Here is an 18,227-nt window from a genome sequence, read left to right as displayed (position 1 = left end):
AGCGTACAGCTAATGAAAGTCCAAAATCCAGTATCTCAAAATATTAGAATATTTACATTTGAGTTTCATTAAATGACCATCCCTAAAGTATAAATTCCGGGTATCTCTTGTTCTTAGAAACCACACTAATGGAGAAGACTGCTGACTTGGCAATGGTCCAGGAGATAATCATTGACACCCTCCACAAAGAGAGTAAGTCACAGATGGTCATTACTGAATGTGGTGGCTGTTTAAAAAGTGATGTATCAAAGTATATTAAATGCAAAGTTGACTAGAAGGAAGAAATTGGGTAGGCAAAGGTGCACAAGCAACAGGGATGACCACAAGCTTGAGAATACTGTCAAGTAAAGCCGATTCAAACACTTGGGAGAGCTTCACAATGAGTCAAATGAAGCCGGAGTCAGCGCATCAAGAGTCACCACACTCGGACATCTTCTGGTAAAGGACTACCAAGCCACTTCTGAAACAGAAACAACATCAGAAGCATCTTACCTGGGCTAAGGAGAAAAAGAACTGGACAGTGAACAGTGGTTGAAAGTCCTCTTTTCAGAAAAAAGTAAATTTTGCATTTCATGTTGAAATCATGGTCCCAGAGTCTGAAGGAAGACTGGAGAGGCACAGAATCCAAGCTGCTTGAAGTCTAGTGTGAAGTTTCTGAAGTCAGTAATGATTTGGGGGGGCCGTGACGTCTGCTGGTGTTGGTCCATTGTGTTTTATCAAGTGCAAAGTCAATGCAGCCATCTTTCAGGAGATTTTGGAGCACTTTATGCTTCCATCTGCTGACAAGCTTTATGGAGATGCTGATTTCCTTTTCCAGCAGGACTTTAGCACCTGCCCACAGTGCAAAAACCACTTCCAAGTGGTTTGCTGACCATGATATTACTGTGCTTTATTGGCCAGCCAACATGCCTGACCCCTGAATCTATGGGATATTTTCAAGAAAAAGATGAGAAACAGTCGATCCAACAATATACAGATGATCTGAAGGCTCAATAGTGCCTCAACAGTGCCACGGGCTGATCATTTCCATACCACACTTCACTGATGCTGTAATTTGTGCTAGGAGGAAGTCATTTGCTGTAATATGTGCTGCCGACCAAGTATTGAGTGTACAAATGAACATACTTTAAAGAACTTGAACTTTTCTGTTTTGAAAATCCATTTTTTGATTGATCTTAGGAAATATTCTAATATTTTGAGATACTGGATTTTGGACTTTCATGAGCTGTACGCTCTAATCATCAAAATTAAAAAAAAAAAAAAAAAAAAAAAAAAAAACTTTTGAAATGTTTTACTTTACATGTAGGGAATCTAGAATATATGAAAGTTTCATTTTTAAAAATAATTTACAATAAAAAAAATGAACTTTTTCACAATATTCTAATTATATGACCAGCACCTGTATACATGATAACTAAAGTGCTGAAAAGATAATGAAAACACTAACACACAAATTGTAAGTAAGCACTCACTTTGTGATTTAAAAAAAGGCTACTTTAATATAATGCGAAATGAATACATAAGTAATCAAAAATAATAATAATAATAATTGTGCAAAATTGAATATAGTGTTTCTGTTAAAAAGTGTTCCATGTTGTTGCTAAATGAGCTGGGAGCAGAATAACAGAACAACAGAACATTAAACAATAACACATCTTTCCCTGTATTCATTTAGTGAAAAACAGACAAAATAACACTCAATTTCAACATTAATTTTCCCTTACAGAGTGTGATGTAAAGCATCCTGGGAACTTGAAATCTGCTACAACTCAGTTTAATCAGAGATCATATTATTATAAGCAGAGTTACCACTGGAGAAAGTGTAATGACTAACTTAATCACGTGCAGCACCTCCCAGTCTATCGTGTAATGGCAGTGACATCAGTCGCAACACTGCCAAGTCTGCATTCTCTTGAAATGATACATTTTTATGAAGCTAAAGTAATATAGTTCCCAACAAAAGTATTAGCAAACAGGCTGTCAGTTAGTTAAATGATTAGCTATTTCCCCACAAAAGCTGTTTAATCAGCATAGTGAAGCCTCTCATGCATTGACATCCATTCAAAAAACGGCCTCTGGTCTCCTTCTCTGCGTACCGCTGATGCTGCCCCTCGGTGCCACTCAGTTTGTTTGTGGCTCTAGCAGCTTGACTTCAGGCATGATTCTTGCTGAGTAGTCTGGGAACTGCAGTCATTCACATTTTGTAAGTATTGTTCTTCCGATCTGAATGTCTCAGCATTTTTCCGGCCACCAACAACTGAATACACAGTGAAGGAAAGCATTACTTTTCAGCTTGCACATGCACAAAAATGTTTTGCATTGATTTCTTCCATAGTCATAAAAAACAAACAAAAAAAAATATTATTACATAAATCACAATTAAAATCGAATATTGTCACTGAAGTTTTTCATGAGCTGATAAACTGTGTTGTATGATTTACTACTCTTACCTTTTGTACTGACTTTTTCATTTAAATAATTTCCTGTTTCCTTGTTACAAAAACAAATAAACATACATTTTATTTAAAACAGTAAAAGATATTTGCTTTATTTTTTCTCTTTAATGTTAAAACAGAAATAAAATTTCTATATACCTGTATTCCTGTATGAACAGAAGACAAAATTAATAGTAATTTAATCAATATTATATTTCTCAGCACCATTGCATCACCAGCTTTTTTTCTAATTGTAGCAACTATATAGTGTATATGAATGATCATTAAAAAGTATTAGTTACAGTATCAGTTATACTGTATATTATTTAATTTGGTTGAATTTATAAAAACTATATAAAACAACTATAGATCTCAAATGTTTTCTGAATAATTTGAATAAAGCTTACCTGAATGTTTAGAATGTTTCTTCTTTCGAATACGTATAATTGTAAAAACACTCACTACTGTAATTAATATTAAAGTAACTATAACACTAGAAATAATGATCGCTAAAGCAGTAGGGGCTTTTCCACATTCACTGTCAGATGATTTTGTTCCTGGATTTGTTTCAGTAAGTCCCAATGCTTCACATCTGTGAATGATATCCTGGATCAGATGTGTTGAAAAATGATGACCAACAGCACATACTAACAGCAGAAGTGAACACTCACTTTGTGTGTGTTAAACAGGACGAAAAAGAGCCGTTTGAATATGTGTCACCTTTACAGTCAGCACATACTGTATCTGTGGAGCCAGTTCCTGTAAAGACAATGGACATATAGTTGACACTTCACAAAAAATAACACTTTGTTTCCTTAACTGGAACTAATGCTGCACAGATAACAATAAACAGCATTTCATTCACTATCCATGTATATTATATACTTTCATCACTTACCTGCTTGTTGGATATATTGTCCTGGTCTGCATTCAGAGTGTTTCACAGTGAATCTACAGCTGCCTTTATTTTGTTCAGTGCAGTAGAATCCTTCCAGCGGCCCACAAACAGTATCTGATGACCGAGTACATGCTTTATTCAGTCTTAACCCTTGGCCTACGATAGAAACGAGTCAGCAGAAACCATATTGCAAGTGACTGTTAGGAACAGTTAGTTCAGATGCTAAATCACCTGCATTAAAAGATCAAGCAGATTCAAATGAATGAAATCTATAACATATTTTTTTTCAGATGAACGAATATAAAGGGTGAAACACTCACCATCATCACACACAGTACAAGTAAAGCATTTTGTGAAGCCGCTGGGTTCATCAATGTAAGTGAATTCAGGGCATGGAACACAAGTAGTGCTGGTGTCATCTGTGCAGTGCCAAACAACACGATTTCCTGAAAAACAGCACACAGAATTTGCTATTTAATTTCAAAACAAATCACTTAATGTGATGCAAAATGCATTGTCATGGTATACTGACTTTCTAATTTAGTTTTTTTCTAACCAAATAAATGCTTTTATGCAGAAAAAATATATATTCATTAATGCAAAATAAAGCAGATTATCATCACTGAAGTCATATATTTATTAAACTTTTAGTAAAAACATTAATAAAGAATATAGATTGAACAAATATAAAACATCAAAAGTTATCTGTAAATCTGTAAACATGGTATAACTTTTTATTAGCAGTCTTACCAGGTGCACACATCGGGCAACATTGCCCCTCTATTTCATATTCAGCATGAGCACATCCACAGAAGCAAAGTTCATAGTTAAGAGGAACAATGACAGTAATTAGAATAGTAATCCTTAAAGTGAGCATGTCACATAAATCTCAGTGGAGTTTAGTCAGTTAATGTGAACATTGAGGAAACATTTCCTCAGCCTTCACATTTTCTGTGTCATTAGTTGTATAGTCTGATGGGTGCCTTAACATTTAACAGTATGGGAGGATTTTGTTGAAAACTGAGAGACAAGAAGATGGTAGTTCAAAAAGCAGATCTTGTGCAGGTTGTATTTCCACAAGCATCATGTAGACATATCCATTCTTTGGCAAACAAACTGAAAAAAGAAAAAAAAAACAGAAAAGAATCAACTCACTGTGAACTCTTCAAATAAAGGCACTTTTGTCTTGTGAATATTTAATAATAATAATAATTTGTGACATTTATATAATGCTTTTCTCTGCACTCAAAGTGCTTTATATATGGAAGGGGGAATCTCTTCAAGCACCAATGTTCAGCATCCTCCTGGATGATGCGACGGCAGCCATATTGTGCCAGAATGTCCACTACACACCAGCTTATTGGTGGAGAGGAGATGGAGTGATGAAGCCAATCAGTAGAAATAGATTTTCTGAAAACACTTTTCACTCTCATTAGTTTACCATTTTCAAATTCTGTCATCTTTAACATTACCCCCTAAACATCACAAACATTTTCCCCACAGTGTCATTTCAACTAAATATATTAGTAGCATTTTGTGATGGAAATGATGGTTGCAAAATTTACATTTTTAACAATTTTCGGGAATTTATTTGGCTATACGGTATGAATCCTATAAATGCAAATGGAGAGCAGTAAAAATAGCTACATGCTTTTTTACTTAATAAATATTTATATGGAATAAATAATTAATATTTTATCAACATGGATTTTCATATTGAAAGTCTAAATCAAATAAATTATTAAATCATTAAAAATATCTGTAGGGGAGATCGGGATGGTTGTAATATTTTTGACATTTCTGTCTGTATCTTGGAGTTCTTTTAAGCTGAGGGCTGTTTCATAAAACAAGATTAGAATACAAGCTAGATTTATTTTAGTTAGTCAGACTTATTGTAAGTGAATTTAGTTTCATAAAACAAACTTAAATTGGTTCAAACTCAGTTACTCTGGCAACTTATGCTGGAAAACTAACCTGTTCCAGGGCAGGCTAATTGTCAGGCTAAGCTGAGCTCCTCTAACACTGACCAATAGGAACGCAATGACAATACAGCTGACTCTCTCACATACAATTATTTGACTCACATATAATTATTTGATATATATACACACACACACACACACACACACACAATTACTAAATAGAGCTAAATAAAAAAAATTGGTGTAAGTTTATGGCAATTTTTATTAAAAGGTAAGTATGATTAACCAAAACATTTAAAGAGAAATAATTTCTTAAAAATTAAGTGTAATATAGCCCACTGAATCATTCACAGACTTAAATGGTTAGTTCACTCAAAAATAAAAATTCTGTCATTTATTACTCACCCTCATGCCGTTCCACACCCGTAAGACCTTCGTTAATCTTCTGAACACAAATTAAGATATTTTAGTTAAAAGCCGATGGCTCCGTGAGGCCTCCATAGGGAGCAATGGACACTTCCTCTCTCAAGATCCATAAAGGTACTAAAAACATATTTAAATCAGTTCATGTGAGTACAGTGGTTCAATATTAATATTATAAAGCGACGAGAATATTTTTGGAGCGCCAAAAACAAAATAATGACTTATTTAGTGATGGCCGATTTCAAAACACTGCTTCATGAAGCATCGGAGCATAAATGAATCACTGTATCGAATAATTGATTCAGATCGCGTGTCAAACTGCCAACGGCTAAAATCACGTGACTTTGGCGCTCCGAACAGCAGATTCGATACACTGATTCATTATGCTCTGATGCTTCCTGAAGCATTGTTTTGAAATCAGCCATCACTAAATAAGTCGTTATTTATTTATTTTTTGGTGCTCTATTCTCGTCGCTTTATAATATTAATATAGAACCACTGTACTCACATGAACCGATTTAAATATGTTTTTAGTACTTTTATGGATCTTGAGAGAGGAAGTGTCCATTGCCTCCCTATGGAAGCCTCACGGAGCTATCGGATTTCAACTAAAATATCTTAATTTGTGTTCTGAAGATTAACGAAGGTCTTACGGGTGGAACGGCATGAGGGTAAGTAATAAATTACAGAATTTTCATTTTTGGGTGAACTAACCCTTTAATACTGACAAAAATGGACACACTTGGGAGAGAACTGTCAGGAGACTTATTTCTTAGCACAGAAGAATACAACAGGATTACCAAATCATTGTTTTATGTGAAAATATAACAAAAGTAACCCAGAATTTCAAAATCAATAAACCTGTGACAAGGCCCCTGAAACAATCAGGCCTTCATTTTTAAGCTTTCATTAAGTGATGAGTGTTTTTTGCTGCACAAAAAGCAGGAGAAATACCAAACAAGTGTTTCAGAGCCAGCAAAAGCTATGAAAAGAGTGACAGAGTAAGATGCAGCCTGCAGAAATTACATGTATGGTTGTGAACTACCCACTGTAGTCAAATCAATAAAGTCAGCTACCCTTTTCCAAGGCCCATATTTACTAAAATATAGTTTGGTTCCAAATCTTTATCAGTTTTACTTGTAGTCCACTGTATGAAGAATTTTTGGGTATAATGTCACAATTTGTGTGTGTGTGTGTGTGTGTGTGTGTGTGTGTGTGTGTGTGTGTGTGTGTGTGTGTGTGTAACCTACAGGTTTTTTTTTTTTTTAACTGGCTAAATGTTCTGTGCCCAAGATTTAATTAGATTGTTTTAAAATATATGAATACATTTCTCTCTGGTTTTGTTTGGCAGCTGTAGTACCTTTTATGGTTATCAGAAGAGCAGAAATTACAATCACAAAATTAAAAATTAAAATAAATATGCACAGACTAAATTTTAATTGGTAAGATGAATCTAAACTCAGTAGTCGGCCTAAAGTATATTGATTTAACCCATTACAATAGTCTATTTACAGTTACTATCATAAAAATATACTTACTTGTAGGTTTAAAATTGTACATAAGGCACATTTAATGTCCAACATCAAATATTTTAGCAAAATGTATATTTTAGTCAGAATTATTGCGCTTCTATTGCATCCCATCTGTTTCGTTCACTGTGAAGTTTAGCAGCAAATTGGAAATATTTGCGTGACTTTCTAACATTTACAGATGGAGAATAAACTTGTGAAAAGTAAGTTATGCACTGAAGAAAACACCATGTCTCAAATGCATAAAATAGCACAAAATGTATGCAGTTTCTTATGGTGGATCGATTTGATCCATGATCGACCTCTAGGGCTGCTTAAGAAAAGCGTGCACGCGCAATTATCTTGACTAGGTAAACCTGGATCAAATTAGCAGGACTGCGTGAACTTCAATTACCTTTTATGAAACCGCTTTAGCCCCAACTCGTTTGTTAGGTTCATTCAAGTTAGGTTCTGGAGTTTAATCCTCGCTTTTCTTAGCATCTTTTATGAAACAGCCCTCTGGTGCGTTCAAAACTAGTTACAAGCGTCAGTTATTAAATGACATGGGTATTATCTTTGTAGCACAGACAGAAAATGTGTGGTTTAGTTTCAGACATGGGGAGTGAAATGTTACAATTCACCCCATAGTCTGGTTTAGTTGTAACAGACTCTGGGGTGAGATGTAACATTATGAAATAAGGATTATAACAAACAAAAAAATTAGTTTTTAAAGCTTTTTATTCAACTCTGGTGTGTGTGTGTGTGTGTGTGTGTGTCACAAAAATGAATAAAATGAGCAAATGTCATCCCTCAATTTGTCTTTCTCTTCCAAGAGCTACAATCCCAATTAAATACACCTGAAACAGCTAATAAAGATCTACTAGGCATACTACAAACTTACAGTCAGGCGTGTTGAGGCTAGAACTAAACTTTGCAGACTTCAGTAAAGTTGGTTTTATATTCGCACATTCGGACTTCTGATAAATTCAGACTTTCCAATAAATGTGCAATAAATTAATGTTTGTGAATTTTAAGCAGCGACATGATATTGACAACCAACGATTGTCAACTTACAACATTTTTCACAGTCGATCAAAATAGGCAAGTATTGTTTTAATGGCATATTTACTTGTGAATGTCCACTGAATGTCCAATGTAGTGTGATTAACAAGGCTATTGAATACGGATGTCCGAATGTGCGAATATAAAACCAACTTTACCCTAGTACTTTGCAGGACAGTGGCCCTCCAGGACCAAGTTTGGACACCACTGACCTTGGCATACTGAAATTAAAAAAGAAAGAAAAAAAAAGAAGCATAAATACAACAAAAAATTTACTTGGCATAGGCTGTAACATGTTTCATTTATTTTTCAACTAACCCAGAATCTTGTAGCCATGAACTAGCTCACCTTACAGCTAACAGCCAAAACTTTGGCACTAAGAACTTGCATGAAAAATATCTACACAGACATACAATAAACACAATTTAACTTTGATGAGTTTAACTACAAAGCAGAAATTGCCATAACAAAAATGAAGTTAAAAAAAAAAAAAAAAGTTACTTTCTTACATCAAAATTAGTTTTTCTCCTCTAAAATATGATGTGTCTGCCACTGGGCTCTACTTTACCACAAATGGAACCGTAACTTGTTTCTGATAGAGAAATTGAAAGTGTAACTAACCCGTAAATTGTCAACTTAGCTACTTTAGTCAAAATGTTTAGGAAATTTAGAAATAACACGTATAACACGTAATAACAAGGTCAAAGCGACTGCTAAAAGATAAAGGAAGCAATTTATATAAATGAGTCAGTTGTCGAATGCCTTTAAAATAAGGACAACAAAAGCCTGTATTTTTTGTGCCGTGATTTTTTAGTAGGCTAGGATAAGCTCGGGACTCGGGTCAGCAGAAACTTTTCCTTTTTAATAAAAGACTAAAAACTACTTACCAGCTGCTAATTGCAAGTCTATTTCTTTCACAAATCGCTGGTCAGTGGTCACAGATAGGCTACTGTTGCTCATTGTCTAAGTAAAGCTCTTTCAGTTTTGCATTCCTAGCGTCAGTCACGCGGCACACCCAAAAAAGTTTTAAAAACACACGAACATTTCACTTGAAGGCGTTCTTTGTTTCGACGTAATTTGAGAGCGAATTAAATTAACAAAAACAGAACTATTTCTGAATTAGTTTATTGTTGTTAATCAGTAAATCAAAACAGTGACGTTGCTATCACGCAATTTCGGATTCATTGTTTTGTAATGGAACAAAAAGCCTACATGATTGGGTGTCACGGTGATTGCATGTTAATAGCAAATGTAAACAGGACCTTTTTATGCAATGCTATCCTAAATTTGTTCAAGTTATATGTGACATTAATGTTGTATCCACAGCAGAGCAGAGTTATTTTAATTTAGATGTTCTAGTTAATTTGGTAGTTAAATCTCGTCAAAGATCTAACCCATACCCTCTTGTCAATAATAGAAGCTTCTCTTCCTTGAGATCTTACAAATGATAGATCAATGTTCAAAACTTAAAGTTCACTCAGTTTATTGTCATTCAGCTCTTATAGCCTAGAGATACACAACAGTCATTGAATGCAATTAAATAAAGTCCTAGCAAAGATGAAGTAGGCTGTGCTCTAAAATCTTGATTAACTTTTTACCCCATGAATGATCACACATGAGAGGGAATCGAGTATGGTTGTTTATTAACAAACTGTTCTTTTGTCAGGATTTGCAACAGCATGACAAGATAAGCTTAAGGTTATATGCTATAAGCGTATAGCCCCATCTAGCGGTAACAACTAGAGGCCAGTTGCATAAAAGTGCATCAACTTGTTTTCAAGACTGTTTATAACTTTTTTTTAAGTCAGTAAAATGTAGATTGGTCTAATTTAATGCCAAAAAAGAAGCCTGATTGCCTAACTGCCTTGGCTAACTATCTTAAAAGACAATTTAAGAACCACGCAATACTGTCCTCCTTAGCATGGTCAGCAGTTCATAAGCAGAGCCGCTGCTGGTCAAACAGGGGCCTCAGTATGTTTTAAGGACTGTTAGTGTCTCTAGCTGCTGGACTTCAGGCATGATAAATTCTTTAGAGAATGTGGAGACAATGCTGAGTAGTCCGCAGTCATTCACTTTTTCCATTCCGAATGTCTCATCATTTATCCTGCCACCACCAACTGAAAACACAGTGAAGGACAGCATTACTTTTCAGCTTGCACAAGCATAAAAAAATGTTTTACATTGCTTTCTTACACAGTCATAGAAAACAAAAAATATGACATAACTCACAATTAAAATCTATTATTATGTATTATGAGCTGATTAACTGTGTTGTATGTCTGTGATTTACTACTCTTACCTTTTTACTGGCTTTTTCATTTAAATAATTTTCTGTTTCCTTTTAACAAAAAGCAAATAAACATACATTTTGTTATTTAAAACACAGTAAAAGATATTTGCTTTATTTTTTCTCTCTTTAATGTGAAAAAGATAAACTTTCAATATACCTGTATTCCTGTATGAACAGAAGACAAAATTATTAGAAAATAATCAATATTATATGTCAATGCATCACCATATTTATTCCTAATTATAGCAAATATATAGTGTATATGAATGATTGTCAAAATATTAGGTATAGTATCAGTTATGTAGGTCTATATTATTTCATTTGGTTGAATTTGCACAGAAAAGTCAATTATAAAACAATTAGATCTCATAAAAAATATTCTGAATAATTTGAATAAAGCTTACCTGAATGTTTAGAATGTTTCTTCTTTCGAATACGTATAATTGTAAAAACACTTATTACTGTAATTAATATTAAAGTAACTATAACACTAGAAATAATGATCGCTAAAGCAGTAGGGGGGTTTCCACATTCACTGTCAGATGATTTTGTTCCTGGATTTGTTTCAGTAAGTCCCAATGCTTCACATCTGTGAATGACATCCTGGATCAGATATGTTGAAAAATGATGACCAACAGCACATACTAACAGCAGAAGTGAACACTCACTTTGTGTGTGTTATACAGGACGAAAAAGAGCCGTTTGAATATGTGTCACCTTTACAGTCAGCACATACTGTATCTGTGGAGCCAGTTCCTGTAAAGACAATGGACATATAGTTGACACTACATAAAGAGTAACTACTGTGTTTACAAAAACATTCTGTTTCCTTAACTGCAACTAATGCTGCACAGATAACAATAAATAGCATTTCATTCACTATCTATGTATATTTATATACTTTTATCTCTTACCTGCTTGTTTGATATATTGTCCAGGGCTGCATTCAGAGTGTTTCACAGCAAATCTACAGCTGCCTTTATTTTGTTTAGTGCAGTAGAATCCTTCCAGCGGCTCACAAACAGTATCTGATGACCGAGTACATGCTTTATTCAGTCTTAACCCTTGGCCTACGATAGAAACGAGTCAGCAGAAACCATATTGCAAGTTACTGTTAGGAACAATTTTATGCTTGCATCTCTTCCGATGCTAAATCACCTGCATTAAAAGCTATTTTATATATATAATTTTTTACATTTTTAGATGAACAAATATAACGGGTGAAACACTCACCTTCATCACACACAGTACAAGTAAAGCATTTAGAGTAGCTACTGGGTTCATCAATGTGAGTGAATTCAGGGCATGGTACACAAGTTGTGCTGGTGTCATCTGTGCAGTGCCAAACAAGATGATTTCCTGAACAACAACACATAAAATTTGCTATTTAATTTTAAAACAAATCACTTAATGTCATGCAAAATGCATTGTCATGCTGACTTTCAAATTCAGATTTTTTTAATTTTTTATTTTATTTATTGCTTGTATGCAGAAAAAAATATTCATGAATGCAGAATAAAGCAGATTATCATCACTTAAGTAATATATTTAATAAAATTATGGTTAAAAAAAAAACATTGATAAAGAATATAGATTGAAAAATAAAAACAAATTGTGTAAAATCTGTAAACTATATGGTATAACTTTTTATTAGCAGTCTTACCAGGAGCACACATCAGGCAACATTGCCCCTCTATTTCATATTCAGCATGAGCACATCCACAAAAGCAAAGTTCATAGTTAAGAGGAACAATGACAGTAATTAGAATAGTAATCCTTAAAGTGAGCATGTCACATAAATCTCAGTGGAGTTTAGTCAGTTAATGTGAACATTGAGGAAACATTTCCTCAGCCTTCACATTATCTGTGACATTAGTTGTATAGTCTGATGGGTGCCTTAACATTTAACAGTATGGGAGGATTTTGTTGAAAACTGAGAGACAAGAAGACAGTAGTTCAAAAAGCAGATCTTGTGCAGGTTGTATTTCCACAAGCATCATGTAGACATATCCATTCTTTGGCAAACAAACTGAAAAAAGAAAAAAATAAGAAAAGAATCAACTCACTGTAAACTTACTTGCTTACATATTTGGGTGTCTCTTCAAATAAAGGCACTTTTGTCTTATGATTTATTTTAATTATTATTATTATTATTTAATAATAATAATTTGTGACATTTATATAATGCTTTTCTCTGCACTCAAAGTGCTTTATATATGGAAGGGGGAATCTCTTCAAGCACCAATGTTCAGCATCCTCCTGGATGATGCGACGGCAGCCATACTGTGCCAGAATGTCCACCACACACCAGCTTATTGGTGGAGAGGTGATGGAGTGATGAAGCCAATCAGTAGAAATAGATTCTCTGAAAACACTTTTCACTCTCATTAGTTTACCATTTTCAAATTCCATCATCTTTAACATTAACCCCCAAACATCACAAACATTTTCCCCACAGTGTCATTTATAGCTACATGCTTTTTTACTTAATAAATATTTATATGGAATAAATAATTGTTGTTAAATCATTAAAAATATCTGTAGGGGAGACCGGGGATGGTTGTAAAATTTTTGACATTTCTTTCTGTATCTTGGAGTTCTTTTAAGCTGAGGGCTGTTTCATAAAACAAGATTAGAATACAAGCTAGGCTTATTTTAGTTAGTCAGACTGATTGTCAGTGAATTTAGTTTCATAAAACAAACTTAAATTAGTTCAAACTTAGTTACTCTGTCAACTTATGTTGGGAAACTAACCTGGCCCAGGGCAGGCTAATTGTCAGGCTAAGCTGAGCTCCTGACTGACCAATAGGAACACAATGATAATACAGCTGACTCTCTCACATACAATTATTTGACTTTATTAACCATTAGCAGTCCAATATATATTTTATATTATATATATATATATATATATAGATACACACACACACACACACACACACATACATACACACACACACACACACACACACACACAAACACACACATTTACTAAATAGAGCTAAATAAAAAAAAAACTGGTGTAAGTTTAAGGCAATTTTTATTAAAAGGTAAGTATGATGAACCAAAATATTTAAAGAGAAGTAATTTCTTAAAAATTAAGTGCTATATAGGCCACTGAATCATTCAGTGCACTTGGAGAACTGTCAGGAGACTTATTTCTTAGCACAAAACAGGACAGTGGTACAAGAGGATTACTAAATCATTGTTTTATGTGAAAATATAACAAAAGTAACACAGAATTTCAAAATCAATAAACCTGTGACAAGGCCCCTGAAACAATCAGGCCTTCATTTTTAAGCTTTCATTAAGTGATGAGTGTTTTTTGCTACACAAAGAGCAGGAGAAATACCAAACAAGTGTTGTGTAGAGCCAGCAAAAGCTATGAAAGAGTGACAGAGTAAAATGCAGCCTGCAGAAATTACATGTATGGTTGTGAACTACCCACTGTAGTTAAAGCAATAAAGTCAGCTACCCTTTTCCAAGGCCGATATTTACTAAAATATAGACCTCTGGGAATCTATACTCTGGTCTAAATGTTCTGTGCCCAAGATTTAATTAGATTGTTTTAAAATATATGAATACATTTCTCTCTGGTTTTGTTTGGCATCTGTAATACCTTTTATGGTTATTAGAAGAGCAGAAATTACAATCACAAATTTAAAAATTAAAATAAATATGCACAGACTATATTTTAATTGGTAAGATGAATCTAAACTCAGTAGTCGGCCTAAAGTATATTGATTTACTCCATTACAATAGTCCATTTACAGTTACTATCATAAAAATAGACGTCCAACATCAAATATTATAGCAAAATGTATATTTTAGCCAGAATTATTGTGCTTCTATTGCGTCAAAAAAAAGAATAAGAAGCATAAATACAACTAAATTTACTTGGCGTAGGCTGTAACATGTTTCATTCATGTTACAACTAACCCAGAGTTGCTGTTACAACTAAGCCAGAGTTCTGTAGCCATGAACTAGCTCACCTTACAACTAACAGCCAAAACTTTGGCACTAACAACTTGCATGAAAAATATCTACACAGACACACAATAAACATAATTTAACTTTGATGAGTATAACTACAAAGCAGAAATTGCCATAACAAAAATAAATGAAGTTTAAAAAAAAAAAATAATAAATAAAATAAAAAAATACTTTCTTACATCAAAATTAGTTTTTCTCCTCTAAAATCTGCTGTGTCTGCCACAGCTACTTTTCCACATGTGGAATTGTAACTTGTTCCTGATGGAGAAACTGAAAGTGTAACTAACCCGTAAAAACTTTCACGTTTGTCAACTTAGCTACTTTAGTCAAAATGTTTAGGAAATTTAGAAATAACACGTATAGAAATAACACGTATACGGTCAAAGCGACTGATAAAAGATAAAGGAAGCCATTGATTTATATAAATTAGTCTGTTGTCGAATGCCTTTAAAATAAGGACAACAAAAGCCTGTATTTTTTGTGCCGTGATTTTTTAGTAGGATAGTTTAAAGTGTGGGGACTCGGGTCAGCAGCAACATTTCCTTTTTAATAAAAGACTAAAAACTACTTACCAGCTGCTAATTGCAAGTCTATTTCTTTCACAAATCGCTGGTCATTGGTCACAGATAGGCTACTGTTGCTCATTGTCTGAGTAAAGCTCTTTTTTTTTTTTTTTTTTTTTTTTTTATTGCAAGTAATATTTATTTTATACAACCGTTAAATAAGAAACTTGAGTAACTTACATATGAGACATAATATTGACAGTTACTTTGTCTATTTTTGTCATACCAACTAAACTAGTTTCAAACGAATTCATACAGACTCAGAGCAAGTACCTGAATGAATCATTGTTTTTGAGTGAATCAGTTGAGAATGATTCAGTGACTCGCTAATAATAACCAACTTACAGTCAAATGTCGCCTCCTATTGTTTTAGTTATTTCGTTGAATTACTACTGCGTCACAGACAGCTTGGAATTTAAAATTTTCCCACCTCATTCTTGGAAATAATGTCTGAACGCCACTCAAAGTCGGACATTCGACCTGTGAACGCTGTACATTTTTTTTTTTTTAAATTTTTTTTTTTTTTTTATTGCAAACATTATAAGATGACATTAATGATATACATTTATGTATATGGTATACAACACGTATCAACATTATATAAAATGTCATCTGAACATACAGAACAAAAAAAATATGACATTTGGAAACAGAAAAAAGAGGAAAGAAAAAGAAAAAAAAAAAAAAAAGAGGGTAAGATTAATTTACATTTCAATTAGAGTATTCAAATTAAAATCATTACAAATTGAGGTTGTTCTTCTTGCTTTCTTATTCACAGAGGATGAAATAGTGTTAAGGTACATTTTAAATTCTTTCAAAAAAACAAGAAAAATTGGTTTGTTGTTAGAGAATTTACATTTATGGATATAGAATTTGCAAAGAAAATACATTAAATTTATAACAAAACAAGCTTTGTTTTTATTAGAATCAGAATCAAAGTGGCCAAAAATAATATTTTTAAAAGTTACAGATATATCTTGTTGGATATTAACTTTAATAAATGTTTCAATATCTTTCCATAGTTCTGAGTAAAGCTCTTTCAGTTGGTGTTTGCAAACAGCGATGACGTTTTTTGTGGGCGGAGCCTAGCTGGTTGCAGAAAATGACAGTTGAGCAGTAGAAGTCTATGGAAGCCACGAAATAAAAGAATAAAAAAAGTTAATTTCGAGTTTATATCTCACAATTCTGACTTTTATTTCTCGCAAATCTGAGTTTACATCTCACATTTCTTACAAAGAAAAACAGAATTGTCAGATATACTCGTTATTCTGTCTTTTCTGAATTGCAATTCCGCAATTGCAAATCCCGCAATTCTGACTTTTTTCCCCTCAGAATTGTGAAATAAACTCACAATTGCGAGTTATAAAGTCCGAACTGGGAGTAATAAACACGCAAATGCAAGAAAAAAAAGTCAGAATTGTGAAATAAAAATTATTATGTTTAAAAGTTATCTATGTAAAATACTATAGGTTTAAATTATTTTAATTATAATTATTTCATGATGTAACTGCTATGTATGTATGTCCTCTGAACTGCATATGTGAATATTATGTACACTTACTGTTTACATCAAATTCCTGCTTTAATAGTAGACTAATCCTTACAGATGTCATCAGTCCAGTCTGTGAAACGTCTCTGTTTATCTTCAAAGGACGTTTTTAACGATGGTTTTCTTTAAAAATGAAGACTATATTTTTTGCATTCCGATTCCAACATCCAGAGGCACAACAAAACATTTTTCTCTTATTCTGTGGATTTTGCACATTTTCCTTCAATTGCTACCACTATTATTCTGCAACCAGTATGCGCGCGCAGCTGCAAAAAAGTTTTAAAAACACACGAACATTTCACTTGAAGGCGTTCTTTGTTTCGACGTAATTTGTGAGCGAATTAAATTAACAAAAACTGAGAACTATTTCTGAATTAGTTTATTGTTGTTAATCAGTAAATCAAAACAGTGACGTTGCTATCACGCAATTTCGGATTCATTATTTTGTAATGGAACAAAAAGCATGGAGTTATTTTAATTTAGATGTTCTAGTTAATTTGGTAGTTAAATCTCGTCAAAGATCTGACCCATACCTTCTTGTCAATGATAGAAGCTTCTCTTCCTTGAGATCCTACAAATGACAGATCAATGTTCAAAACTTAAAGTTCACTCAGTTTATTGTCATTCAGCAGTTATAGCCGAGAGACAGGTGGGGCGCGACAAACGAGAGGACATTTGGTCATTTTTGTGCCCATCTCTTTTAACCTTTTGAGTCATGTCCACATATGGGATTTTTATTTATGTGCCCCTGAGAGTACGGTCCCAAATATGGGATTTAGAACGTTCAGTGACGTCACTTAACTGCCAGATTCAAACTGTGCTTTCGCGCTTTGGTTGGCGCTGAGCCAGAAACGGAAGCGTACAGCAGCGCTTGTCATTTATCACAACTATGCAGTGTTTTCAACAACATAATGTTTATTTTAGGTGTCAGACATTTAAATATAGGTAAGTACTAGTAAAACAATACATTTAGAGTTTGTAAAGTACAGTTATGTCTATGGAAGCAGCAGTAACAATCAATTCAAATATAATTTGCCGACGTGTTTTATTCACATCAGACACACATAGTATAAGTAGATCATTCAAGATCATTTATTAACCTTTTTAAACGACAAAACACACTCACTTCTACATATTTGAGAATCGAAATATCAGATAGTTGATGACATGGTAAGCAAGTTTGTGAATATTTTGAATAAAAAAGGAGAAACGAAATAAAAGCGTTACATCTGTCATACAGTGTTATTGTGGCTGCGGTGCATGCGGGTGCATGACGCGTCGCCATGGAAACAATAAGAGGAAACGTTCTAAAATAATGGTCGCGTAAAAAAAAATCAAATAATATTTAATTTATAATTTACATATAATAAATAAAATGCAAAGTGATAATATAATTGCACTTTTATTTTCTCTATTTGAAAGTTTTTAATGCTGTTATTTAATGTAATGTTTTAAAATGTAATGTTAATAAAATAAGTTAATACATTTTAACAGTTAAACTTAAAGCCTAGTTTATTAACATTTTGTTGGGGCGATTGGAGACAGGTGGGACTCGGAACCCTTCCTTACCACCAAAGTGGGGAA

At 33.5% G+C, this 18,227-nt stretch overlaps 2 protein-coding genes across 6 annotated transcripts; both read right to left on the bottom strand.

Annotated features, from left to right (window-relative positions):
• Positions 1-1,432: 1,432 nt before the first annotated feature.
• LOC125279394 (tumor necrosis factor receptor superfamily member 14-like) lies at positions 1,433-9,442 on the bottom strand. Of its 4 annotated transcripts, none has more exons than XM_048209031.1 (10): positions 9,136-9,442; positions 8,407-8,469; positions 4,084-4,449; positions 3,654-3,779; positions 3,334-3,489; positions 3,107-3,194; positions 2,843-3,027; positions 2,595-2,602; positions 2,451-2,490; positions 1,433-2,257 (listed from the first exon to the last, which is right to left on the bottom strand). In XM_048209031.1, the coding sequence occupies exons 3-10, from the start codon at positions 4,208-4,210 to the stop codon at positions 2,139-2,141; spliced, it is 849 nt and encodes a 282-aa protein (XP_048064988.1). In that variant the 5' UTR covers positions 4,211-4,449; positions 8,407-8,469; positions 9,136-9,442; the 3' UTR covers positions 1,433-2,138. The 4 variants fall into 4 exon arrangements, with proteins under 4 accessions (XP_048064988.1, XP_048064989.1, XP_048064990.1 ...); XM_048209032.1 differs by having other exon boundaries at positions 8,461-8,469; XM_048209033.1 differs by lacking the exon at positions 8,407-8,469.
• Positions 9,443-9,874: 432 nt separating this feature from the next.
• On the bottom strand, positions 9,875-17,832 carry LOC125279395 (tumor necrosis factor receptor superfamily member 14-like). Of its 2 annotated transcripts, none has more exons than XM_048209036.1 (9): positions 17,177-17,832; positions 12,202-12,567; positions 11,772-11,897; positions 11,453-11,608; positions 11,207-11,294; positions 10,943-11,127; positions 10,696-10,703; positions 10,548-10,586; positions 9,875-10,365 (listed from the first exon to the last, which is right to left on the bottom strand). In XM_048209036.1, exons 2-9 carry the CDS (start codon positions 12,326-12,328, stop codon positions 10,348-10,350), a joined length of 747 nt encoding a protein of 248 aa, XP_048064993.1. In that variant the 5' UTR covers positions 12,329-12,567; positions 17,177-17,832; the 3' UTR covers positions 9,875-10,347. The 2 variants fall into 2 exon arrangements, with proteins under 2 accessions (XP_048064993.1, XP_048064992.1); XM_048209035.1 differs by lacking the exon at positions 17,177-17,832 and adding an exon at positions 15,104-16,261.
• Positions 17,833-18,227: the final 395 nt, after the last annotated feature.

This window comes from Megalobrama amblycephala, linkage group LG12 (genome assembly GCF_018812025.1).
Source record: "Megalobrama amblycephala isolate DHTTF-2021 linkage group LG12, ASM1881202v1, whole genome shotgun sequence".
Classification (NCBI taxonomy): Eukaryota; Metazoa; Chordata; class Actinopteri; order Cypriniformes; family Xenocyprididae; genus Megalobrama; species Megalobrama amblycephala.
The sequence above is the reverse complement of the archived record's forward strand: the minus strand, read 5'-3'. Positions and strand labels throughout refer to the sequence as shown.

Excerpts from the sequence above, each read along its gene's own strand:
- LOC125279394 (XM_048209031.1), bottom strand. The coding sequence starts at position 4,210 with ATGCTCACTTTAAGGATTACTATTCTAATTACTGTCATTGTTCCTCTT. Across the intron at positions 3,490-3,653 it reads TTGTACTGTGTGTGATGATG|GCCAAGGGTTAAGACTGAAT; the intron begins GTGAGTGTTTCA and ends TTTCTATCGTAG. Across the intron at positions 3,195-3,333 it reads ACAATATATCCAACAAGCAG|GAACTGGCTCCACAGATACA; the intron begins GTAAGTGATGAA and ends TTGTCTTTACAG.
- LOC125279395 (XM_048209036.1), bottom strand. The coding sequence starts at position 12,328 with ATGCTCACTTTAAGGATTACTATTCTAATTACTGTCATTGTTCCTCTT. Across the intron at positions 11,609-11,771 it reads TTGTACTGTGTGTGATGAAG|GCCAAGGGTTAAGACTGAAT; the intron begins GTGAGTGTTTCA and ends TTTCTATCGTAG. Across the intron at positions 11,295-11,452 it reads ACAATATATCAAACAAGCAG|GAACTGGCTCCACAGATACA; the intron begins GTAAGAGATAAA and ends TTGTCTTTACAG.